General features: G+C 40.7%; 1 protein-coding gene across 3 annotated transcripts in view; it reads left to right on the top strand.

The window, feature by feature from the left end:
• SPoCk (secretory pathway calcium atpase) overlaps positions 1-27,427 on the top strand; it is a 58,024-nt gene that overhangs the window by 5,732 nt on the left and 24,865 nt on the right. For all 3 annotated transcript variants that reach the window (XM_089580287.1, XM_089580288.1, XM_089580289.1), the window contains exons 2-13: positions 4,016-4,267; positions 5,419-5,508; positions 11,274-11,309; positions 12,715-12,776; positions 15,386-15,494; positions 16,087-16,239; positions 18,546-18,614; positions 20,830-20,972; positions 22,265-22,389; positions 23,428-23,525; positions 23,666-23,761; positions 26,247-26,336. In XM_089580287.1, the coding sequence (XP_089436413.1) occupies positions 4,016-4,267; positions 5,419-5,508; positions 11,274-11,309; positions 12,715-12,776; positions 15,386-15,494; positions 16,087-16,239; positions 18,546-18,614; positions 20,830-20,972; positions 22,265-22,389; positions 23,428-23,525; positions 23,666-23,761; positions 26,247-26,336 (1,323 nt within the window). The remainder of the gene's footprint in view (positions 1-4,015; positions 4,268-5,418; positions 5,509-11,273; positions 11,310-12,714; positions 12,777-15,385; positions 15,495-16,086; positions 16,240-18,545; positions 18,615-20,829; positions 20,973-22,264; positions 22,390-23,427; positions 23,526-23,665; positions 23,762-26,246; positions 26,337-27,427) is intronic.

The raw sequence follows: 27,427 nt of genomic DNA, 5'->3' as shown, positions 1-27,427 counted from the left end.
CAACCACCGCGGCCGGTATCGAACCGTCTTTCGGGTCAGCAGCCGAGCACCATAACCACTGAGCCACCGCGGCGGAATGTCCGTGACGTGTAGTTGAACTTTAGGTCATGTGAGGCTCAGAAAAACTGCAATATAAACGCTGATACATGGCTTTAAAGGAGTATAGACACCTAACTTTTGGGTGTGTGTTTTTTTTTTTTTGTAATGATACGTAATGCATTATTATGCATGGATTACCATGGTATATTCTCCTACATAGGACCGCTAAATAATTTATGATCAAATTTTTCTTGTGCTGTTTCGGTTTCAGTTCCAGCAGCCGAATGATGACTGACATCAAAGTGTGGTTATAAGTCACGTGAGCATGGAAAAACTGCAATATAATTGCTGCTTCTACATTTGTTGTCATTCTGGCTGTTGAGGAAGGCTGGCTTCAGCACTGTAGTGAATAAAAACGATGAAGTAGCGATTATATCGCAGTTTTTCTATGCCTCGCGTGACACATAACCACACTTTTGATGTCACAGCCGTTGTTTGGCTGTCGAAACCAAAACAGAAAGAGCATCGCAGGAAAATTTGGTGATAAATTATTTAGCGGTCGTAGGTGAATACCACATGGTGATTCATGGATAGTAGTGTGTAGTGTCTTCCGCATCATTGTAGAAAAGAAACATGCTACCAAAATTAGGTGTCTATACTCCTTTAACTCACTGCAGCACTTCAACCAGTCTGCTTTAAGAGTTAGAATTGCATAAAACGACATATCAGCATTTATATTTCCGTTCTTTCATGTGTCACATGACCTAAGATTCAACTACACATTACAGCCATTGTTCATTGATGAAATTTAAACCGAAACAGTGTCGCGAATAATTTCAATTATAAATTACTTAGCTGTCGTAGGCAAATACCACGGGGTGCTCCATGAATACCAATGTCTAACGCATCGTTTGAAAGAAGAAAGCACGCAAGCAAAAATTTGGTGTCTATAGTCCTTTAAACCTCAGTTAATACGACTGTGTTTGTTCAGCCTTTTTTCTGTTTTACGAGTGGCCGTTGTTGCTCTGTAAAAAATATTTGCTTATTGTATGACTTATTTTGTGCGTATACCCTTCATGTAAAAATCCCCCATGGGATTAATAGTAGCTTAGAATAAATAAACAAATTGCCGTGTTTCAACAACTGATGAAAACTTGGCAGTTTTCTCGGTTTCTTTTACTTGTAGGAGTTATATCCCTTAAGTTCTATCTGCTTAGAGGAAAGGTTATTTATAATATAAATTATGACTAGAAGACCTATTAGAAGCCTAGTGTAAAAAATTATGCAAAATGTTTTTCACACATTTTCACATTTTCAATTTTCACACATTTTCATGGTTTCCACTATGAAGACATCGTGCCTCAAAGTTGCTGCATGTGCAAAACCATGCAAAGTGCTCGGCTGCTGACCCGAAAGACACGGGTTCGACCCCGGCCGCGGCGGTTGAATTTCTTTGGAGGAGAAATTCTAGAGGCTCATGTACTGTGCGATGTCAGTGCACGTTAAAGAACCCCAGGTAGTCAAAATTTTCGGAGCCCTCCACTACGGCGTCTCTCATAGCCTTAGTCGCTTTGGGACGTTAAACCCCATAAACCAACCAACCATCTTCTGTAACTCATTGTTAGACATCCAGAAATGTTTATTTATGACAGTATGCACTTCAAAGAATGATTTTTGAGTGTACTACTTGTGAAACAGATAAAAACTTGCTTATTGAGGCTAGACATGAAAATATTCCACATTTTCTATACCGAATACGACTCTGACGTGCAGCCTTTGCGTCTGCACTGTTTCAGGCTTGGCGGGCTCCCATGGTGGGGCCATTGACCGCACCCAGCATAGCACATTTGTCTGTCAGCTGCGACACTTCTGTGAGGCCTTTTTAGGACTGTTTGTGGGTTTTCGCTGCTTGGTCGGTTGCAAACTTCAGAGGTGTGTATGTGGAGCCAACTGCCATGTAAGCAATATCAGTTTGAAAGGCGAGTAAACCTAATGCATTTTTTTCTAAACAGTTGCACTTGGCATTTCAGAGATGTTCTGCAACCAAGGGTTGTAAGAGGCAAATGTATTAAAATGTGAGGTCACCCGATGTGGCCATTTTCTTGTCCTTGTGCGCATTGGGTGCAAAGACAATAAAACATGTAGCTAGTTGGCACTCCTCATGCACTTGTATGACTTTAGGGCTTTTAGTGTCGATGTGAGATTTTGGAATTTCACTCCACCTTCGAACTGTATTAACTTCACTTATGCCCACAATGGTTGTAGCCATGTTGACAATACCATTACTTGCCTATAGGCAAGTACAAGGTCTTCATCTTCAGAAATCCTCTATTGAGATCTTCCTCCTACTCCTACCTTCAGCTCTTTTTCTATCTGTATTGAACAACCATGCAAGCGATTTGGCGTAATAGTTCCACTTGCTAGAATTCTCGCCCATTTAATCATCGGAAAAGTCACCATTGGAGAAGTCTACAGTGGCTATCTACATGAGCAGCGCTTTAGAGCTCAAATCATTGAAGTTTATTCTTTCAAATGCACAGTCTTAGTACCTACAGTTGATAAGGACATTTAGTAAGTACTTGCTCATAAAAACGGCACATTGGGACAAGGAAATGACACTCGGAGATTTTGCATTAAGGCGCGTTGTCCACATTTGTGGATGCAAAGCTTTGAATGTTTACTGCAGCACTTTTTCTTTGTCTGTGGCAAGAAAATTTGGAAGGTTGTTTCCACACTACCTTATCTATACCTTTCACATGTTAAATTGCATCATAACCGACTAGTTGAAAAAAGAGATGCCAAAGTAAAAGCTGCTTTTATGTCTCGCCAATAAATATGTAGATACCCATCTTTACTTCTTTTTTTTTTTCTAAATACATTTTACTGTATCTGCCAGAGATGGTACCACAGACTTGACTGGCAGGATCTAATTGTTTAGGGCGTGCAATTAAAACCCAGAAGTTCATCTTGTATACGAGAATATAATTAGGCTTGGTTGGTGTCCACATCTGTGGATACCGTGCCCAAAGGGGATATTCCTCTTGTTACAATTGCACAGTGGCTACTTTGCACATTTCTTGTCGTCTTGGTTTGTGATTGGAAAAAAACACAAATTTCTGGGATTTTATGATTCCCATTGTTGAGTTTCATTTTCCCAAAGGATGGAAAAATTGTACATATGGCCAATCGCTAGATGTTTGGTTGTGTGATAGTTTAGTGACTTCGTTATCTGTGCTATTCATGACTGAGAGCTCCCATGGGGATAAGAAGCATTTCATGCTGCTGTTGCGGCATTTTAGTTTGGTTCATGTACCTTTGTTGTATTAAGGAAGTCGGCTCAGTTCAGTCTGGTGTAGTCCTAGGCATAGCTTCATTCAATTCATTTGTTTTTTGTTTTTTTTTTGGTGTGGCAAAGCAAAAAGAAGAGGTAAGCCTCAATAATGAAGTTATGTTTTCACTAGAAATCACTAAAAGAGAATAACCTTCAAGCATGAACTTTTGGCTATTCTGGCAGATATAACGGATTTTTTGACAGATCTTTCTCAACATAGAACATGCATCCTTTCATGATACTTACCTTTAATTTCGCTTACTTGTAGCATGTATATGAAAAAAAAAATTTAAACAATTATGATTTTTTGTTACCCATTCCACTTTTGTATTTTTAATGCATGTTAGTTGGTGTTGTAAATTGTGTGGTTTTAACATTTAGCTGTAGTGGAGGGCTCCGGGTTAATTTACACCACTTGTGGTTCTTTAACGTGCTCTGACATCGCTTAGCACATGGGCTTTATTCTTGGCTTTGACAACTCTGGGCACCACTGTCTGATGCAGCAACTGATGCTTTTGGTCCTGCCAACTACTACTGCTATGCTAAGGACTGATAATAGGGCACATTTTTCAGTTTTCTGTGCCCAGAGGTTTTTGGGCAGGTGTGGGACGTGTGTGACTCTAGAAATCGTGCTGCCACATGTAGGAGGCTGGTGGGGGCAGTGCCTCCGACTCTGACAACGACGCGGAGGCATTGCCACTGGCCCGGGGGGCGGCCGAGGGCATGCGCACCGAGGAGGCCTGCCAGCTGCCCTTTGAAGTGGTGGCTGAGCGGCTGGGCACAGACCTGCGTCGGGGCCTGTCCTGGAATGAGGCCCACCGCCGCCTCCTCACTGTAGGGGCCAATGAGTTCGAGGTGCGTCAGGAAGAGCCACTGTGCAAGAAGTACCTGGACCAGGTATGTGCACATTCATGGCACTTTGTTTTCATGCTTTATGTTTTCGCTGGCAATGCATGCACACGGGCTGAATTTACAAATAGTAACGTTGGTAGCTGCCACGTAAAGCTCATTTAAGCATGTGGCAGAGCATGAGTGTGCATTTCCATTTCCATGCTGTAAGCTTTTTGTATTGCATTGGAGATGCATTACTTCATAAGAAACCACTCCAAGCTGCAAAGTACCTCCTTTTATTACATACTAAGTGTTATTCTGCCAGGCAGTTACTCAGGCAGAGCCATCCAGCTTGTTATTGCAAAATTATCATAATTTAAAGTACAATACATGGTCAGTCGCCACAGATACTGCATATTTTTACTTTATGTTTTAACAAACCTCTGCATTGATGAAACCTTTGTATCTAACATCCTTGAACGGCTATCTGTCATTTCGGACCTTCTTCGTACTTTGGTTTGTAGTTTTTATATGGACCATCATTGAAGTTATTGGTGAAGCTGCGGTATGGCATTCAAATTTCCTTGTTTTTAGATTTATATGATTCTCTTGGCTTTCTTACATAGTAACATTTTCTGCTGGTTACTTCTCACCTTAGTAATCACTGTTTTTTTCCTATTATACATGTTCTGTGTTAGATTTACCTTCATGTTTAGTGACACTCAGTGGTTGGACATACATACATTTTGTCCTAAGACTAGAGTTCACTATAGGTGGTCTCATGAGAAACGCCCAGTGGAGCTAATTTGCATAAATTAGACCCACTGCAGTGGCTTATTGGCTTTGGTGTCAGGCTGCTGATCCCAAGGTTGTGGTTTGATCGCAGCCACAGTGGCTGCATTCGATAGAGGTGAAATACAAAAACACCTGTGTGCTGTATGTTGTCAGCATACGTTAAGGAACTCCAGGTGGTCTAATCCGGATCCCTCTACTAAGATGTCCCATAGCCTGAGTTGTTTCAGTTGCTTTGGGACATAAAAAAACCTCAGCCCACAAACTAAGTAAATTAATTAACTTAAGTTAAGGCGTTGGTGGGAAATCTGCTTGCTGCATAAAATGAATTCTTAGCTGTTTGTGTAGATAAATGTGTCGGAAGAGAGTATCTTTCATTGTCTGATGGTGGTGCTATCAATATTACTTTCCTTTTCTCTCTACAGTTCAAGAACCCACTCATTGTGCTCCTTTTGGCATCAGCTGTTGTCAGTGTCTGCATGCAGCAATTCGATGATGCATTCAGCATTACTGCTGTAAGTGAATGGCCTCTTCTATATGCTCATTTGGTAATTAATGCAACCATGCTTTGCTGTTTAAAAGTGAACACATTTATTGGTATTCTTGTTTGTTCACATGTTATAGCAAATCTTTTGTAATGAGGGTATTAGTGCATAAGCTGCTCTGGCCATTTGTGGTGGTCGTTTGCATGTTTTCAATAATAATTTCAGCACTGTAGTTCTAAGTGCGATTGCATGTGAGAACCGGGCCTTTTTAGCAAAGGAAAATAATGCTTTTTTTTTTTGCAAGCTGGATTATTGGAACACATATGTAAATTACTAGTCAATTTATTATCGTCATTATATTCTCTAGAAACAGCAGCTTTCGTAGAGTGTTGTAGGAGCAGATACTGTGGTTGACATGCAAATGCAAATGACCTTTCTGAAGTGCTGTGAATCAGCATGGCAGCAATGCAGAAACATTCTGAGAAGGGTCTCTGAGGAACGTTGGCAGTGAATGTCAGATACATTACGAATTTTTGTGTTTGCTATTATCACAGCTGCAGCAGCTGTGTGGGCTGTGCTCTTTGCTTGACTTGCTGTGTTTCTTGGAGGAGAACCAAAACAGCTGTTGTACATTAAACACACAGCTATTCTTATTATTTCTTTCTAGTGTTCTGAAAATGTCTGTGTGCAGGTGGCACACATGTCATGCTGTCATCACAATGGGGGATGTCTTTTTTTCTTTTTTGGTTTATAGTAGCCCCAGTTGTTAGTTTTTGTTTGTTTTTTATTTTTAGTAATGGTGACTTGTACTGCAGAAAAGTAAAGCAGTTAGTGTAAAACTAGCATCAGCAGAGACAGTGTGTCATAGACAGTTATTCCCACACTTCAGTATTTTTAATATTCATGTGATTTTTCTTAAATCATAGTTTTATTAGAAACTCTGTTTAGTTGAGGATAAATGGTGTTAATAAGCATCTCTACACCTGAAACATGAAGTTGGAAAAGAATTTTATTCTGTCCTGTATATATAACATGCTTTTTGATAGCTTATGCATTACTTTTTATAAAGAAATTTTTTTTTTTTATAATTGCTAGCTTGCCTTTCTTGCTTTACATGCGCACACAAATGCTCATGTACGTGCGCATATGCGTACCAGTGTTTGCACGCATTCGTAATGCGATCCATCTCAAAAAAAGAAGCAATGCACAAACGAGAAACTTTCGACAGGTCTGTTTCGGGATGAAGTAATAAGCAACGCTTCAGTCTGTTGCTTAGCATAGACTTGACAAGCATTTTCAGCGACATCTGTGTGCCCATCTTATGGCTGAAGGCAACACGTGTAAAGTTTAATCTTGCACATGTCACTGCTGGCTTTTGGCCTTTTGGAGGCTGAAATGACCTTTTGGGCTGTTCTGTAGTTCATTGCACATTGGCCAGCTGCTGAACTGAAAAAAAAAACTGACTTGAAGAGTTTTTATTCTTTATATCAGTTTATTCAGTTTTTATATTACATGATGGAAGCTCTTTGTGTGAGCAGTGGAAATAAAATGATGCCTAATATGTACAACATTACGTGCAGCTCCAACCGAACTGTTAATGCGTGTCTGTTCATTACATTTGTGTAGCTGACAGATTTTTTTCTTGTACTTTTTTTTTTTAACAAAGCACATCAATAACTCATGATGCAATTTTTAAACAAATTAATTGTGGAAAAAAAAATTAATAAACTTTCATGGCCAAAAATTCCTGTGTACTTTGTCACCCCTTTTCGGCTTAATGAGAAGGCTGCGAAGTTAGGGGTTTAAATTGGCAGCTGTCTTAGGCATCATATGATCTAGTGTATCTGTTGCATTCAAGGTCTGTGGTAAATTTGAGATGTATAAGCTAGCTGATGCTGTGTAAATAATACAGAGTGGTTGGAAATAAATGCAGTGTTTTAAGCCACCATACTTGATTGGTACAGGAGAGTTCAAGCACAATGACTTAACTTTTTAATGCAATAAATGTAGATTTGGGGGGGGGGGGGGGGGGTGTTAGCAAGGTGTATGCCAGGGATCATGGCTCACATTGCTGGATTCTTGTCTCCCTCGGCCATTAGCTGGAAAGGGTAGCGGTTTGGGGGGGAATTGGAGTGGTCTGTGCATCATGCAGTTGTGCCACCTCAGACATAGCAGAAGTCAAATGATGACTTATGGCTGGGGACAGTGGTAAGGTAAGAGGTTTATTACCTTTTGATTTCCACGCAAGGTATGTGTAGCTACAAGCTTACAAGTAATACATGATGGGTTATTGGCTAGTATCAGATCATGAATGGCAGTTTACCAATATCCCTGAAGAGAAAAGTATATACTAACAGCTGTATCTTACTAGTACTCACCTATGGGGCAGAAATGTGGAGGCCAACGAAAAGGGCTTAGATTAAGTTAAGGACAGCGAGCTATGTAAAGAAAAATGATAGGTGTAACCTTAAGAGACCATAAGAGGTCAGAGTGGGTGAGGAAACAAACGCGGATTAATGACATCCTAGTCGAAATCAAGAGGAAGAAATGGGCTTGGGCAGGGCATGTAATGTGAAGGCAAGATGACCACTGGTCCTTAAGCGTAATGGATTGCATTCCAAGAGAAGGCAAGCATAGCAGGGGGCGGCAGAAGGTTAGGTGGGTGTATGAGATTAAGAAGTTTGTGGGAATACGGTGGCTGCAGCTGGCAAAAGACAGGATTAATTGGAGAGGCATGGGAGGGGCCTTTGCCCTGCAGTGGGCATAGTCAGGCTGATGATGATGATAAAGCATGCACAGGGATGAAGAAGTGTTGTAGAAATGTAAAATAAATGAAGATGCTACTGGCATGGGACTTCTGAAACAAAGGCTAAATAAAATGTTGGAATGACTGGGCTGCATTTAAGAGATCTCTGGTGCGTACATGAAGGTGCTAATGAGGGGCACCTCTGCCACTTGCCTTCCTGCAGAGAACGCTTTTTACTATTTTTTGTGAGATGTGAAACGTTACTGCTTCCTCACTGAGTATACAATATCCTTTTTTATACCTGAGGTCCGTCATGATATTAAATTCAATGTTTTTAATGTATTGAAAGCAGAATTAGCCTGTGGCTTCTTCCATTGTGCTATTTCTTTATGCCTAGAATTTTTTTAGTGCCTGTATGGATGCACTGGTGTACATATATGTTGATGCATGCATTATGAATTGTCATAAGGGCAGTTTAGAGGTAAGTCTCTTTGCACTGATGTGAAAATGACAGCTTCGTAACTCATTTTTGTTCCTCAGGTATTGAAAGCTTTTTGAAAAGAGCACTGGAAAAACTTCTTCAGCTTTTTAATAGAACATTCAAAAGCTTACCACCCTTTGACTACTCTTTTTTAGGTTCTTTGGCCAACAGACGTCATACTGAGCTAAACACTTAATCTTAGGCATGATGAAAACTCACACTCTTTCACAAAACTTGTTTTTTCTGGTTGTGTTGTATACAGTTATGCTAGTGATAACTCTTTTTACGGGGAGGACACAGCTTTTCAGATCATGAAAAAAAAAATTGAATTTCAGAAAACACCAGTTTTCGCATCTTTAAGGTCTTTTTTTAATTGTATATTGAAATATTTTCCCCGAAAACAGCCCAGAAGTGTCTTTAAAAATGTTCTTTGTGACTGAAGATAGCAAAAAACTGCTTGAGGTCTCCATGAAAATGCCAGTTTTCTCAAAAGTGTTTTTTGACCTGACTGCCCTGCCTGCAGAAAGCATAGCTTGGCAGTGGCTTCATGTATTTTCATGCAGTTTGTTGCATTGTGTTCTTTGACAAAATCTTCATGCAGCGACATTCCTGTATTTCTGAACTACTTTCTCATTTTTTTCACTCTGTCACTAATTTGACATGACTGTAATGAGTGCATTACGCAAGCATGGATATAATTTTATGTGTAGGAAAAACTCGGGTTGATAAAAATGTTTTGGAGAATGTCACTGCATGAACCATTCCTTTGGCTAAAATTTAAGAGCGACTCTAGGCTCCTGCCATGTTTTGTTGTCACGCCAGGCTTTCTGCAAGTTTGGTACAGCAGTGAAGCACATAAAAATTTATAATGTCAAAACTACGATATTTATGTCAAAATTTGTATTTATTCGTTTAGTGCACTTCCCAATAATCATGCCAAAGTTCATCGCTCTACGAAAAAAAAAATGTATCACCTCCGAAAGCCGCATTCCTCCTTTTACAATTTTTTTTTGGTGGTGGGGGCGGGATCAGTAGTTGAACTTTGGTTGGGCTTTTAGCCTCATGCAGCCCGGTAGCAGGCATGCTGAGGAGCTTTCTTCGAAAGGTTGTTTTTGTTTTGTGGTGCATCCACCTTCCTGTAGAGGGGCTGTACAAGCCATGATTTCCTGTAGGGAGGCAGTTCGAGCGCCTGCTTTGCCCTCGTTATGGGTGCTCAGCTGCCTCTGGCTGTCCACATGTGCCACAGCTGTGGCATTAGCTGCAGGATTCGGATCACTGCACCCAAAATGTGCACGTGAGGTGCTTCCGAGCTACATGCATTTTTTTTTTCATCAAGGATGAGGTCCCACACTTGTACAACCACTGGCCATTTTTCGCAGTGTTTGGGCAGTCGCTGTGGCTCTCTCGTTTCTGATAAAAAAACAAGTCTGAGCTCATTAGAAAAAGGAATATATTTACCTTTCAATGGTACGTCACCATAAAAATGGAGGTCTGGGCATTATGTACCCAGACGTTCATGAACTGCATTTTCTTGATGGTTAACTTTGCACAATGGAAACTAAAGAACTACTTGGCGCAGCTGAAAGAAATTTTGTGCACTCAACGAAATATGCATGATTTTTAAATGTGCCAGACATGCATGCCTTTAAACATGACAAATGTGCTTGCATTTTGTCAATTAGACCGAAAGTTATCAGGCTTCTATCATGCATCATTTTTTGTTATTTTTGGTGATTTTTTAGTGTGCTGGCTCTGAATCCACTAGAGCCAAAACCTCTTGGCATTTATAGAGATTAACATTTCGTCTTAATGCTGCAAAAGCAACCTTCTTTTTGGTGCTGTAGTTTTTTCAAACACCACACGCGAGCAGGCGAGTCGAACAAAAGTATTTTGCTCACTCCACTGGTACCATCTTTGAACACTTTTAACAGTGCATATCATTGAGAAGTAAATACATTTCTCTTTCTAATGAGCTAAAGCTTGTATTCTATCTTAAGCAGGAGGGCCACAGTGATAGCGCTAAATTGGCCAATGGCCACCGTCAGCATGGAACCCCAGCCTTAATATTTTTGTACTGGCAGACTGCCATTGGAGACTGCATGTTCGCAGCCACATATGCTAGTTCACTTACTCAAAAGTGACCTGCAATATCTAGTCCCATTTTTTGGCTGCATGTGCAGGTGCGACTGAATCGGGGTCCTCAGCCAAGCTTTAATACCCATCTTACTTCTAGCCTGGGCTTTTGCTGTTTTGGCACTCATTAGCTTATTCAAAAGCGAACATTAATCCACCTTTCATTAGGTTGATGACTTCTTCATGAGGGGAGAAAATAAATAAAATGAAACATTTCATCCACTTGTTGATCTGGTCGAACTAATTTATTTTCTGAATTAGGATTTAAAAAAATCATTCTATTACAGCATGTAGGGATTTCCATGAAATCAGTGTAATGTGAATTATGCACTGCGTGTATGGCATCTCATTAGCTTCTTTCTTTTTTTATGAAGTGTAGAATTTATGCTTGATGTTTTCATTTTTTTTTGTTCACTTTTATTTTTCTTCTCACAGGCTATAATCATCGTGGTGACAGTTGCCTTTGTCCAGGTTGGTACTTTTCCTGTTAAATTCTATTGGATGCTGAATTTGGTTCTCTATTTTTGTTTTTTGTTTTTTAGTTGTGGTTACAGCATTTGTGAAAAGCTGCAGGCCTCCTTGCATGAAATAGCATGCCCTATGCTGTTTACCAGTAGTGACCACAAATCGTAATCTTTTTGAATCTTGGCCAAAACTGGCTTCACTTGAGACCTGTATTGCCACCAAACCTAGCAACTTATTTGGCAGGAATCGTACTTCACCCTTCTGCAGTATGATTTCTGCTTGCACGTTCAGTATGATTCCTGTGGGGATCATATTGCCGCGACAATATTGCACATTCATACTGCACACGCTGGATTAATTACTGTAATTATCAGATGTTGTACTGGCGGGTATAGTGTGTGCAAATAACAAGAAAAGTCATACACAAACTTTTTAAAAATGGCATCCACCAAACAAGATTTGAAGAGTTGAGAGAATAGTAGATCGGCATTTACTGGTTGGCCTCGTGTGGCATGGTCATGGGAGTGAGTTGTACAATGGAAAGAGCTGTAGGAGCAAGTCTCTGCCATCCAGTTTTATGGCATTTAAAGCACTGAACTCTTGCTGTCTTCTGAAATGACAGTTGGAAGTCTCTTTCTGTAAAAGGAATGTGCCTGGCTGTTCGACATGTGGGGACAGCTTTTGTAAGCTGTTGTATATTTCAATTCTTTGTACCTTTAAAATAGGCCTGCATTGGCATCAAACTGATGGCTAAGATCGTAAAATGTCTGAGCAGTTAAAGGCAATATCTGCTGTCGGTTTGGATAACAAATCAAAGTGCAGCTGTTCTTTCTTACATTTTCATTCTTTGTGTGCTTTTGGAAGAGAAGTCACAGTATAGGTTTTTTGTCTTGCGAAAGGCATGTGGTCAGTTAAGTTTAGTATGTATCTGATGTTCTTGTTTTTGTTTTCATGAGGACTTAGCTTAGTTATGCATGTGCTATTGTAGACCATACATAGTATGATTGGTGATGCATAACAATCTATGTGGCCCGTAGCAGTGTAAGTAAGGTTAAATATTGTGACTTCATTTGTTGATATCTATGATTATTTTCCAAGTTATCGGCATGGTAAAATATTCAGTGTAAACATGAAATTGTGACAGATACTTCAAATGTCTATTTTCTTGTCGTATTTTTGTGACAGCAACATTGGCAGAGCTGGAAATTTCAGACAGGCGTGGTAGCTGAGATCTCTGTTGCTTTAGGGAACAGGGGGATGTGAGTGAATAGGGTCAACTGCAGCCTCCATGTAGATTTTTCATTTTTTTTTTTTTTTCAGTTTAGTCTTGGGGAAAGGTGAAAAGTGTGTTATTGGTCTGTGCAGCTCAGTGTGCTTTGTATCACTGTGCCTAATTGCTTTTTCAATACAGGAGTACCGTTCAGAAAAGTCACTTGAAGAGTTGAATAAATTAGTGCCCCCGACCTGCCACTGGTGAGTGTAGAGTTTATTCTCTGTGTCATGTAGTGTGATGTCAATTTTGGAATGCCTGATCTGAATGCTTTGCTGTATTTGTAAATTAGGCTGAAGCACGTATGCTTGTACAAGTTAGCACATATATGCCTGTGTTGTTGCAAGCGTTTATTGAGCAAAAAAAATGCAAAGCATCTTGCTGCATGTCAGGTGTAGTGATAGGGAAGAGGTTAGATTAGGTCATAATTTAAGAAATAAGGAAACTATGACGGGGGTGGGGGTGGGGCGAGAAATTAACCCTGTTATGCCCACAGTGCAGGAACACAAGATGAAATTTCTGAATTTTATAGCACTTGGCTGTTCATGGCTTTGACTGTAGCCCCAAGATGTACTGAATCTGATAAGAAAACATTTCAATAGGAAATTTAAAAAATAGCAACTTGAAAAATACTATAAGCCCTATAATTTTGTTTCTCTGCATCATTAGAAATTGCCTTTCAAGGGAGGTGAATGTGCACATTTCACTGAAAACTGTATTTTGTTTGAGACAACAGCATAATCATTGCATACCCATGGCTGTACACTTTCCTGCACTCAAAGGGATGACTGTTTTCGTAAGCATGTGTGAATAGTGAATTTTATGTTCCAAGCGAATTTGAGGCAAATAGCTGTTGTGTTCGAATAATTTCTAAGTTAAGTGAAAGGACTATAGACACCAAATTTTTGCTTGCGTGTTTTTTTCTTTCAAGTGATGCTTTTGACATTGTTATACATGGAGCACCCCTTGTATTCATCTACGACCGCTGGTGAATTTATAACTGAATTTTTTCTTGACACTCTTTCAGTTTTGGTTTCATCAACTGAGTGATGGCTGTGACGTGTAGCTGAACTTGAGGTCACACGAGGCATGAAAAAACGGCAGTATAACTGCTGATATATCGTTTGTTGTCACTCTAGCTCTTGAAGCAGACTTGTTTATGTGCCGTAGTGAGTCAAAACTATGTATCAGCGTTTATATTGTAGTTTTTCTGTGTCTCACACGACCTAAAGTTCAACTGCATGTCACAGCCATCGTTAGGTTGATGAAACCGAAACAGCATGAGAGAAGAAATTCAGCATTAAGTTATTTAGCAGTGGTAGGCAGATACTACGTGGTGATCCATGTATTCTGATGTCTAGCACATCATTTGAAAGAAGAAAACACGCATTAAACTTTGGTGTCTGTGGTCCCTGAATACTTTTGAATCGAAATGAATAGTTTACAATTGCAAATGTAATAGCACGTAAAGGAGGCAGTTTATTAGAGCTCAGTAGCATACACCAAAAGAATTAGTTTGCAGAATTCACTGAACTAAAATTTAAAAAAAGAACTATAGCAAATAAAAATAAGCGGTTTCAGACTTACATTTGGCAGTGTTCAGTCAAGAGTAAGCTATAGTGCATTAAGCATCATAGTCTCAGGTCCTTACCATGCGATTCCTCATAAGTTGCTGATTTCAAATATAAAAGTTGCTGAAAGATTTATTCAGACATGATTCAATTCATGGTCCGACTTGCGCGGCACAGAGTCACGCATCCCAAGGTCCGTGTGTAAACATGACTCTCCCGAAAAAATGTGTTGAAATTTTTTTTCCTACGTAATGAACCCTACCCTCAAATTCATGTCAACTTTTTTGGAAAAACAGTGGGTTCATTACACAAGTTTATATCATGTGTGGCTTTCATGGGTAGCTTCTGCTTCGCGGGCCTGAACTTGTAGATCCTGGTCTTTTTCAAGCACGGCTCTTACTTGCCGGGGCCATACTTGAGGATCTTGCCATCCTTCACGGGTGGCTTGGAGTTTGCGCACCTGCACCTTGGGGTTTGCATGCATCATTTGCTTGGCCTTGGCCTCTTGCTCCTGCCCTAAATGCGTATGCAGATGCAACGGCCCCTCCTCCGCTTGCGCATCTTCGCACTTGCGAGCCCTGGCCACTTGGTTATGCGATGCATCCTTTGCTGGAGTTTATGTGCAACGTTGTTCCCCCATGGGACTGGTGTGACATTCACCCGCACATAGCAACTCTCTGTTGCGACCGACACACTGCTCCTTGGGACTCGCCGTCAACATGTGCAGCACACCATCTGCTCCGCTCCTTCTTGCACTTCCTCCTGCACTCCGTCCGTCGTATGCGCGGAGGCTTCATATTGAGAACAAAACCTGCTACTGCGCTTAGGTAGGGAGGTAGGGCTCTATACAGTGCCCTTCACACGAGTCGGTGAAATGAAGGCATGCACGTGAGTGCTATCCTTTCCTGTTACCTCCTGGCCAAGCTAAGCTATGCCTGGCGGCAATTTGCTTGTCACTTTGGTCCTCTGCTGTGTTTTCTTCACTGTGCATGCGTACCAGTTATCATTTTATTTCAACTCCTCTGCATTGGTTGTTTTGTCACTGAATGTCTTGTGCTTTTATATAATGGTGCCTTGAATAATTCAGTACAGAAAGTGCAGTGAGACATGCAAATGTAGCAGTGTCTAAGTTAAGAAGAAAGCGAGTCTTTTTGTTTTCATTTTTTTTTTTTAAAGAATTGATACTTGCAGTTTTGTTGTCAGCTTCCTTTGGGTGTACCTTTCTTCTCTCTCTCTATCAGTTTAAGGGATGGCCAAGCAGAAACATTTCTTGCAAAGAATCTCATTCCCGGTGATATTGTCATTCTGAATGTTGGGGATCGTGTGCCAGCTGACATCAGATTATTCAGTGTAAGTATTGTAATTAGATCAATCAGTAGAACTTAGTACACTGTATGCTACCTAAATATGTGTGCTTAATTTCACAATTGGTTGGCCACTGCAGCTATGAATAATTATTTTTATCTTACTGTCAACTGCTGCAGAGTCCTGATCAGCATTTTATATTATGTCCTAAAATGTAGCTGACAGTTTCTGTTCTGTTTCTGCCAGATTGTTCTGGAAACAGAAGTAAATGGACCAGATATCTGTTATGTTTTTGTCATAAAGCTTGCATACTTGTTTGACAATGTTGTGTACTCATTGAGGGTATTTTAATGTGTTGAGATGAGAACTATTTGCACTTTATAATTATTTTTTAAAAAAGGTACTTCACAGTAACCCTGTTGTTTGGGGTGCTTATGTATCCAGTGTTTGTCTTTTTATATGTCTGGTACAGGGCAGTAATTTCAAAATTGTACATGCTTCTACGTGATTGCTCAAAGGTTTTGCAGGCAGTGACTGCATGCTATGCTGATCTTTTAATGTACCTTATTAAGCTTTCATGAACTTTGTAGCAATGCAAAGCTACCCTAGTTACACGCTTTGCCTCAACACCTTGCAGGCCGTCGACCTTATGATTGATGAGAGCAGTTTCACTGGTGAAACAGAGCCAGCAGCCAAGGTGACTGCGCCACTGGAGAAAGCAGGCAATGGCATTGCCTCCAAGCGCAACCTTGCCTTTATGGGCACTCTTGTCCGTTACGGCAATGGCAGGGTAAGCACAACTGTCTCAAGTTTCAGCTCCTGGATTTTATCCTGTACCCATCCTGCAAGTTTTATGCCAGACGAAGTGTTCTTCATGTGACTTCTTGCTTGATCTCACTAATTTGTAATCCTCTCTGAAGAAGTGCAAACGTTTGTGTACACATTAGTGAAGTGTAATCGTATGATGGCCATCTTTTGGTAAGTGCTAAACTATTTAATAGTTCAGTGCCTTTCAGTATGTGTAAAATTTTTGCATCTTTGGTACGGTCCTTTCGGCATCTTTGTGCTGTCACAATGGAAAGAAACATGAACATTGGAGCGCCTACATGCTTTGCTGTTCAAATTTCTTTCAGTTGTGTTTGCCTGAGTGGTACGAAAAAGATGTTCAGTCGTCCTGGAATGTATCATGGATGATTCTAGCGTTTTTTTGCTGTCACCGAAGGTAAAGCGCATTGAAAAGAAACTCGAACGGCGGAGCGCCGCATTGTTCATGTTTCTTTCCATCACGATAGTACATTTAATCATTGCTGTCACCCTGAGATTATCTGTGGTTATTAGTGAGGCCAGGAACCATCACCTTAAAAACTAGACTAGCACTCTGGAAAGAGCTTCATTCTTCAGTGAAATGAAAGCATAAGGTGTGAGGTATGTTTTGGCATCTCTAAAGGGTTTTGAAATGCCTCTCTCTCACCAAAGACACCTTGGATTAAGCAAGGTGCAGTAATGTCTTGAAAAAATATTTTTAAGACCTTAGTAAGAGTGGTGGAGTTAAAAAATACAATATTTGGCTTTTGCCCTTTTTCCTGATTCAGAATTTCTTATTTTTCCTTGGCTTATGTTTCTCGGAGCATCGTAGTGCCCACCAAGGATGTGTCAAGTTGCCATTTTTTGTGGCAACCCTGTTCTTGCCACTGTATTCAGGGGTGGCAAAGATGGTTGGACTGATCATTGCAGGCATTGTTATTCCTTAGCTGCTCTCTGGAAGAATAAATGAAATGAAAAGTCAGCCTCGAGAATTGAAGGGAAGCTCACTTTGCACTTAATTTGGGAGTGCTACAGGCCACTTTTAACTGGACAGCTTGGTAAAATTGTTCATGATAGCACTTGCTACAATTTGCCACTCTTGGGCAGTGATTCAAGGCGCCTTTGAAAGCCTCGTGCTAACTGAGTGATAAATTGAGGGATAAATGAGGCATTGAGTGATAAATGTGCGAAATAACTCCTTGCTGCAGTGAGTTTTTTGGTAAAAAAAAACCATAAAAAGTGCAAGACCACTGATGTTCTCCTTTCAACACTGATGTACTACTACTTCATACATTGCTTTAATTGTTTCTCTATAGGTGCGAGCTTTATTCTGTAGTTCATTTTGCATGCAGGCAAATAAAAAGGGCTGACATGTATTTGCAGGCATTTGAATTTGCTGGATAATGCAAGGAATAAATATGCTAGCATTAGTTATTCCCCCTCTTTGTTGCATTTTTTAGCATTTTCACTGCTGCATGTTGTTTGTGAGTGTTTTTCTCACCTTGGGTGACACAGTCGAACTTCGATATATCAAGGTCTAAGGGGATTGCTGAATAGTTTGATATATCTGTAATTCGATACATAAAATATAGCGATAAGCTTATCTGTAACCTAGATGCTATCATCCATTGCACCCAAGCTAATGGCACGCTTTTCACAGAGATGTGATGCTGGCTGGTGTGCAGGCAGCTCACCAAACGGTGCTTTGGAACTAGCCAATTTCTATAATGAGATGTCTAATCCTGTTACCAATATACCACAAATAGAATAATCTCATTAAAGTTGAGCTGCAGTTTCTTTCTACTACTCCTTCGGCAGCGGATCATGCCAGGCGAGGGCCGCTGCTAGGCTTTAGTGAGCGACGTTGGCCTCATCACATGACAGCTGTGTGGCATGGAAAATGAGTACAAGAGACTGAAGGCCACCCTTAAGCACACCCTCTGTGTACAACTTGTCACACGGATTTACAGCACTTGCACTGCCAGAAGGTGCCGAAGGCCATGCAGCTGACCCATCTGGGTGCGTGAAAAAGTGACCATCGGTGCGCTGTTAAAAGAAATGCCACTTGCGAGAGCGCTATGCTCAGTTTGATATATCGAATGACTGGCGAAATTGGAGTTCAGTATACTATGCGACTTTCCTACACATTATACGGGATATTTAGGAGGATGGTCTATGTGTTCGATATATCCAGTAATTCAGAATATCTGGGTTTGATATATCTGAGCTCAACTGTAATAAAATTTCTGAGTAAGTACTACCTGATAAATACATTTCAACTTTCATTAATAGGGTATCGTGATAAACACTGGAGAGAAATCGGAGTTTGGAGACATCTTCAAAATGATGCAGGCTGAAGAGGTGAGATGAAACTTTGTTCTGTTGAATGCAGAATTTTTGTTTTTCTTCAAATAGCAAATGCTTCATCCTTTCTCTCTGTCTCTCCCCTTCTTCATATTTTGAGTTGCTGTTTTCTTCATGTGCATAGAAGCTACACTACCTATGGTTTTAATATTAGTGTCTCACTCTTTTTTTTTTAATTCAATAGTCTCTTGACTTAGTGGCCAAGTGAGTGCTGCTGCATGGACAGCCCTAGTGGCTATCAGGTTAATATCTTGTTGACTTAACGGGATTGTACAAATGTGTTGAGGTTTTTCAAGGCTTTTGAGTAGTAGCAAAATTCACTGTACAACACGTTGTTGTACTTGCATGCTGAAAAATACTTAGAGCGATTCACAGCAAACAAGCCATGTAACTATAAAAGCAGCTGGTATCGCTGAAATGGAATATTAGCATGGTTATCGATGACAGTCAAAAGATACTCTGGGACGAAATTTTATTGTTGCAAGAGCAGTTTAAAAAAACCCAGCATCTTGTTGCACAAAAGTGCAGGAGCTAGAACAGGTCTGTGTGCAAATTTAATTTTGAAAGTCGTTAAGTAACTGGTCAAGAATAAAAATGCTTCATTTTTAACTTCTTAAATTAAAGTTGTGGAATTATGGTTTTCATGTGTATACAACTGTCCGTGGTAATCATGGCATCAGGATTCTTTCTGTGTCAGTGGTACAGAGTTTAATGTAGAACAGGCACTCATGAGTCAGAGTTCGAAAGAGTTGCAATGGCTTGAGCTCAGCTGCATATTTATTGCCAGATACAATGGCAAACCAGAACTGCACCCTGAAGCTCAAGTGATGTTCTGCTGTAAGAAACTGCATATTGGCATTGAAAAGCTTCAGAATTATACACTGGGATGTGGACATAGATATTACTTGACAGTGTTTTAAGTAATTGGAAACAGCTGAGAAAAGTGTGCCTGCTCAGTTGGCATGTCTGATAGCTAGTGACACAAGAAGGTTCAAGTTGTTGCCTGTAAAAACTTTCATGTTGGGGGATTCAAAAGGAATAGGAAAGTGAGCTGGATATCCAACTTCAAAATCTCTGTGTGGTCGACTCTAAGAATACTGAGGAAAAAAAAAAAAAAAAAATCTGTGAATATTGAAAAAAGTTGTTCGTTAAGGCATGTTGCAGTTACAGTCAATGACCCCTGATTTTTCAGACGCTTGATTATTCAGACTTTTTTGCAGCACCGCAACATGCCCTGTAGAGCCTCTGTATAAGAGTGCCTGAAATTTCAGATGCATCGCAAGTGATTGCTCGATTTCTCCGACTTCATTCATGGTGCAGCGGATTGCAGAGTTAACAGCTACGCTGCAGATGGCATGAGGGAGATGCACGGTTGCAAAACTGGGCACCCTCAGAGTGTTTGGAGTCTGAGGGAAATGAATATCGGAAAAAGAAACAAATAGTGGTCTCTGTGGAAGAGAGAGAGAAAATGGGCTTGGGAAAAAAAGAAAACTAAACCCATGCCATTTTCAAGTAGGATAATGTGACTATTTTATGGCCTCGCTCTTTTCAGCTCACTTCGTGCATAGTGCAATAAATGCTCTATTTGCAATCATCCTCTAGCTGAAAGGCCATTTTATTCACTGTATTCATGTAACGTATATTGGGACACACTTCACTTGCTCAGTCATAAATCTTTTTTGGGGGCACTTATGTTAAGATGAACTTATGATAAGATGAACTTAATATAAGACGAACACATTTTCATGGTTCCTTCAAGTTTGTCTTAAAGGTAGTCCACTGTAATTGGCTTCAGCAAGCCAATGTATGCAGTCATCATGGGTGTTTCATCACTGGTTCACGCAACACAGCCCAAGCAACCCAAGTCCCACCGATGGCAGCACCTGCCACAGATGGGCGGTGGCGCATAGCTTGACCGCTGCGTTGCTGCGCCAGGAGTGGTAAGAATACTCCTAGGGATCTACGAATGGAGAGATCCGCATATATGGACATCAATCCATTTTCGCTATCCGGAAGAACTGCCATCTGTGAACACTGGATCTGAGCACCGGAACTGAAAGGAAAACCGAACTGCTAGTGCACCTAACTATGCAAATCGGCCATCTTTATTTTTTTTACTTGATTAAAACATGTCATACATATTCAAATACTGCATTTTTTACAGTTTGCAGAGCAGATTTGATTTGTGCTTGTGTACTTTTTCTGGCTGTAGGCTCCAAAAACGCCACTTCAAAGGAGCATGGACAGTTTGGGCAAGCAGCTGTCACTGTATTCATTTGGCATCATTGGCCTCATTATGCTCCTGGGCTGGATACAGGGCAGGCCCCTGCTTGAAATGTTCAACATTGGTGTCAGGTCTGTACCTGCAAATGCGTGGTCCTCTTTTTATGGGGTTTGCTTGCTCCAGTGCAGATGATTTTGCAGGCTTCTTGAGGCTTCGTATCGCTGCTGAAGAAAGGTGCCCGTCATTGGAGGTGTTTGTTTGCCTTTTTGTTTGCAGTTCATTTTGGGCCCGTGGTTTTGTGTGGACACGCCATGGAGAATCACTGACATTTGTATAACATGTTTAGTTGCTGTTTTGTGTCATGTATTTTTGAGCAAGTGTGCACACTTTTGTTACAGTGTTACTGATGAACAATTTTACTATCTAGAGGATGCTTTAGCACTTCACACCCAGCTAGCAATAATCATTAGACTTGAAACTTATCCATGCATCATGGTGTGCAAGAGATACTGCAGTGGGATTTAGTGACTTATTAGCACAGAACAGACAAAGCTGCATGGCCCTGTGACTAAGGAAATTGGGTTTATTCACTCAAAACTGCAACGATTCTACTACATGACAGTCATGGGTTATGGACCAAAGTTTTAACAGTATCAAAAAACTATATTAGGCTGATAGGAAAGTGGTTTGTTAAGCAAAATACATCGTATTATCCAAGAATCTATGTGGCTGATTCGTAAAAAACCTATGGAGCATCTTCAAACTACTAAGGTGCACTTGTGACTCTGAGAGTTTGATGGACAGGGTCCTGGTGGTGATGGGGACAGGTCACCAAAGGACCAACAGGGTCAAGCCTTCTGTCTGTGCTTGCCCATGGGACACTACAATGAAGGGGAAGGGGAGGGGAGGAGTTGAGAATTCAGGGGGATTGACTTGGCTCTGGTGTGCCAGCCAGCCTTTTTTTAAGAGATGCAACCTCCAGAGACCATGCTGGGCTAATAGCCGTAACTGAATGCAAACAAGCTGTGGGATTGTAGAAAGGTGCCTGCATCCCCACAATAAAGGGTGAAGCAGCCCATTACGTGGAAGCATGTGCTCTTCGCTCAAGTGGCCGACTCATTGCTGTGCACTAATATATCCATACACAGAGTGCAACACGACGATCCAGTACTTAAATGTGACAAATATGGAAAGGTGTGTTCCTCCTCATTTCTGCCTTATCTTTGAAAACTGGTTCTTTGTGATGTTCATCCAATTGGCTCTTCAAGTTACCCTTTTGAGTACAGTGTTTGTTTTTAATGTTTAGAAATTTGAAGGATGCATAGTTTTCAGACTTTAGATGTGCATTTTCTTTCTTTAGCTGGTTGATCCTCATGGGGTGTGATTTGGTGATCTTCACTGGTCTCTTCTCTCCTCTTTTAAGCTTGGCCGTGGCAGCTATCCCTGAAGGTCTGCCCATAGTAGTCACAGTGACTCTCGCCCTTGGTGTGATGCGAATGGCCAAGCGCAAGGCCATCATAAAGAAACTGCCCACCGTGGAAACTCTAGGTAAATGATTGTTCTTCATTGCTGTGTTAAATGTGTTGTGCATCTCTCTTTAAAAGGCCTCTGCTTCTGTAATGTGATGGTGCTCTGAAACAGTGTCTCTCGAGGATTTATTTGGGGAACTAATTCTTCGAAATTATTTGTGAGGCACAAGTTAGCTTGCAGCCCATTACAACCAGTGCCTCGAGTTGCACCAAGGTAACATGCAGCTACGAAAGTGAAAATAAATACAAAAACTGTTGCCCACCTCTGTCATGGCTTCCACGCAGTGACAGCACCTATTAGTAAGCTGCTTGTTACTCTGTTTTACTACTTAAACTGCAATCGTGACCTAGTGGTCTGAGCATCCGCCTCGCATGCGGGAGGTGTGAGGTTCGATCCCTAGTGCCACTGGGTACCCTCCGGTGATACAGTAAGTACATAAAAGGTTTCCCCTGGCCTGGTGCTCAGCTCCTCTGGGGTGAAATGCTTGCAAAATGGGTCTTTGACCCTACCTTGTGTAAAGAAAAATACCTTGTGTCTATGCACTCTTTGGTCAAAGCTACCCTTGCATCATTCAAATTCAGCATCATCACACTTCATTGTACGATTGATGTCTCCGGATCATAATGACTAGGCATTTTTGTGCAGTACCTGTGTACATTGCAACAATTCCTTAGCTAATGGCAGCATTTTTGTGCTGCTGCTGTTGCTCCCAGAGTAAAGATGTCACGATTGGCAGAAAGTAAGACAGAGACATGAAGAGGTTGGTTTGGTTTATGGGGTTTAACGTCCCAAAGCGACTAAGGCTATGAGAGGTATGAGGAAGTGCATGCTGTTTCTCGTGACACTGATTGGTTTCCTCATGATGCATAGAACAGTTTACTTGGTCTAGGTGATGCTGACCACATATCATAACCATTGCACGTTTATTTGCATTGTTCATACCCTGTTTTAGAGACGCTGAGCAATCTTCAGCTCTAGTTGTGTAGTGTCTCCATGAAGTGATGTGGAAGGAGAGTGAACTCAGTGGCAATGTGATGTTGGTTTCCCTTCTGCCAGGTTGTGTCAATGTAGTATGCTCTGACAAGACTGGAACTCTTACAAAGAATGAAATGACAGTCTGCAGCATCATGACTTCTGAGCTTTACCATGCTGAGGTAATGTGTACATATCCTCGCGTGTACCTTTCAGTGAGTAAAAGCAGAGATTTCTGCATGTTTTAGTGTGACACTAGTACTGTCTTTATCATGAACTGTGATAACATTAAAAGCTGTAGCCATTTCTCTCATTGTAACAGGTGACAGGCGTTGGCTACAATGCAGACGGCCATGTTATTCTCACGGAGCCTGGAGAAAGAGAAGTCCAAATGGAGTCTATGAGGCTGCTGCTTGAGGTTGTGCTTTCTGTTTTGTCTATGCATATTTTCTTCTGTAACGTTGTGGCTGTTAAGGAGATGCTATTTTCTTTTTTCCGACGTCTATGGTGCCTGCTGCATTGGTTTGGTGCCTGTGGCATTCGTTTGCTGAGCGCAAGGGTTGTGCGAGTGAATCCCGGCTGCATGTTGCATGATGTTGGTGCATGTTAAAGAGCCCGTGCACAGCTTTGGGACATTGAATCCCTCCAAAGTCAGCCCATGCTTAATGTTTCAGTGTGTAGTTGCTGTACTGCACAATGTGTGGCGTTATTCAAATTTTTTTGTGGTGTGCATAGGATTGGACTTTTAATTTAAAATGTTTGATGGCTGTGTTTTGGAACATGAAAAACATGCAAATGCTATTTCAGTTCTAGACAAGATCACATGTGATATAGCAGGTTGCAAATGACACACAGCATGCATTATAGCATAGTATGTGTAGTGTTTGTAAGTTAGGGCTAATGGCAGTGTGTACGCTTAACAAAGAACAAATAAGTTTTGAAAAAAAAGAAGAGTTTTATGTGGCAAATATTTGTTACTTCATTACTGGAGAAAAGCAGTGGCATATAGTTAAGGGGTGGACTTTTTTTTATTTTTTTAAATCCGGCAAGCTTTTTTGTGTTTATTTCAGGGCGCAGTTTTCATTGTTGCTTTTTTAACTATTGTTTCCTAAGGATCAGTGGCCATTTTTTTTTTTTTTTTTCCGGTGATATACTGTAGTATCCCTGTGTGGTTAGAAGTTGCATAGATTTTATCTCTGCTTTTTGTCGGCCTGAGCATTCGCTTAATTGGTAATTAAAACACAAACGGTCAAAATTACTGTTAAAGAACTTATAGTTGGAGTTTCAGAATGTGGCTATTGCCAATAAAAAGTAGCGGAAGCTTAATGAATTTTGAGACCAAATTTGCAAATGGCATTTGATTTGTAAAATGTGGATTTTCATGTTATTGCTGGGTTGTTGCACTGAGGGTATTACATGTGTTTTGATAACAGTGATGGAACTGCCATTTAACCGTCGTGGTAACAAGGACAGGACTTAGTCGCTATGGTTTCTATACATGGTTTCAAGTGTCCTTACATTCAGTGGAGAAACCTGATTAATAACCAAGTAGCTGCCCTAAGCGGGTTCTGGCAGTGGGCAGTGCTACGCGAGCAGACATGTGGTGATGAGGTGGAGCCTCCCAATGTGGAGAGGCATGCAACGTAGCAAGAAAATACCTCAAAACGCGCAACTGGGCTACTTAATGCAATGTACACTTAATCATCACTCCCGTAACTTCTGTATTTTGTTGCTGTTCTCCTTCAGCAGAGTTTAACTCCTACTCAACTGGCAGCTAGCAGTGGCGTGCATGTCAAAGACTGACCTTTTTCAGTTATAGCTGAATTTCAAAAATTCTGTTTGGCGTACTTTTATTGTTTTTTTCTTCAGTTTTAACCGAAAAGTCCAACCTCTGTGTATAATATATATTCAAAAGTAAGGTCCGTAGAAGCAGGGATCCATATGATAAGATGATAGCATCATGCTATTCTTTTCTCTCAAAAGTTTTTTGTATAATATGTCCTACAACATCTCGCATTAGAGTATTATAGTTGGAGTCCACTAGTGAAGACAAATGTGGCAAGGAATGCTACAGCGCCTTCCTGAGGAGGATAGCTATTGTAAATGCAGAAGCACGGAAAGAACAAAGGATTCTGGACATTTTTAAAAATTTATTTACAGTGAAGGCACGATGGTGCTTTGATGTCTTTGCATCAGCCTTGTCTGAAATTTTTTTCCTTGGCTCTCTTAAAGAACGGATGCGTGAAACCTTTGTGTAGTAAAATTGGCAGCAACTGCCATAGTTTGTGCAGGCTCAAAGGAAGTTGTAACACCGGACTTTACGCAGTGGCTGTGTTCTCTTCCTTCCTTTTCTGTGTTCGCAGCCATGTTTATGCCTTCCCCTTGCCGTGATTCGGGCATTGACTGACTTACGAGTTTGAAGAGTGTGATTTTGGCAAAAAAAAAGGGGGGCCGACCTTTACGTGAGCGAATACGGTAATGCTTGAAACCAAAACCAGTCAACTCATGCATTTCTTATACATTATTCACCTGATACAAGTACTTAGAGATTTCGAATTCCAAACTCAAATCAAATACTGATTAGTTTACTATTCGACTGAATGTTCTAAATTATTGAATATTTGCACCAGCCTGGTTCTGTGGTAATTTGTTGACTGCTGTAGCTCATGTTATGTTTGTAGTCGTTTGATATCACAGGACTGAACAAGCTTCATTAAACAGTAGGCCAGAGGAGCCGTGGAAAGGTTAGAAGCCAGCAGGAATAAAGCTAAATCTATCCTCACGTATGTCTGTACATTTCTGTTGCTTTGAGAGCCAGTTGCTTGGTGACAAGCCAGTGTCTTTTTATTTTTTAGTCATCCAGAGATTGATTGTTACTCTCATCTTGTTTCCTTTGATTGCAGTGTGGTTCAATTTGTAATAATGCCGATATCCTGGGAAGTGAGCTGAGAGGACAGCCTACAGAAGGGGCCTTGCTGGCTGCTGCCCACAAGGTATGAAAGAGCTAAAAGGCTTATTTTCCTCATTTCTAATTCTTTGATAAAGCATAATATTGCCTGGCTTTACCTGTGTTCACTTTTATAAATTCTATATCTTTGTTAATTTTTATGGCTACAATTTTAGGCATGTGCTTTGACCTTCAGAGTCACTTGTTTTTTTTTTTTTGTATGTGTGAAAATAAGTAGGGGTGCATAAATTTCACTAATTTCACTAAAAATGTGCAGAGGGATGGTCTCTGGTGCTGTGAAGGGGGGAAAGAAAGTTTGGAAGGAGTCTTACATGCTTTGAAACAGCTTTACAAGACACTCAAGTGCAGCACTGTGCCATTGAAATGCATCTATCCATGGTGGAAGAGCTTCTGCCAGAATTAAAATGCATAGTTATTAAAGACACTATGGTCTCTGGTTCTGCATGAAACAATAGGCTTATGCACTCGTAAAATGAGGATAGCAAATTTAACTTAAGTACTAATTAGCAACATGGTCTTCAGCTTAACCCAGGAGGTAGTGTAGCTGATGTGGAGGATGTAAATTTTGGATTGTGACTACACTTCAGTTTTGCCCTGAATGTTCAGTTCTTGTGACTGACTTATGCCGCCCTGCCTTTTTGTCTCAAAGAAGCTTCTCATATTCTTTTTGTGATGGCCCACCTTATGGCGTGCTACATCCATTTTCTTTTTGTGGGGTGAAGGTCAAAGCAATCAGCAGCATCAACATGAAGCCGATTTTGAGTGATACCAGCATCATTTAGCAAGAAAGAGTTTTATGAGTTTTGTATTGGGGCTGCAAGGTAAGGTGGGGGCACTCACCTGTGGTTTCCTGTGCAAATGCATTTTAAAAATTTATTTTTCAGCTCTCTAAAGCTTTAGTCTTGTTGGGGGAATGGAGTAGAGGGGTGGAATGAAATGGCAAAAGCATGCAAAATTTAATGCTTCTGAGCCTGTTGGCTTTGGCAGGATCTTGGTGGATTTTTCAGACATGTGAGGTTAGCTGTAAATGACATTCTCAGATTGTTAAATCTTTGTTTGCTTGCATACTCTCAACAGTAGACACAGAGCTATTCCTTCTTCTCCGTATTGGAGTAT

Source organism: Amblyomma mixtum, chromosome 3 (genome assembly GCF_055824585.1).
Source record: "Amblyomma mixtum isolate Tamu chromosome 3, ASM5582458v1, whole genome shotgun sequence".
NCBI classification, from domain to species: Eukaryota; Metazoa; Arthropoda; class Arachnida; order Ixodida; family Ixodidae; genus Amblyomma; species Amblyomma mixtum.
This window is presented reverse-complemented; position numbering and strand designations above follow the sequence as displayed.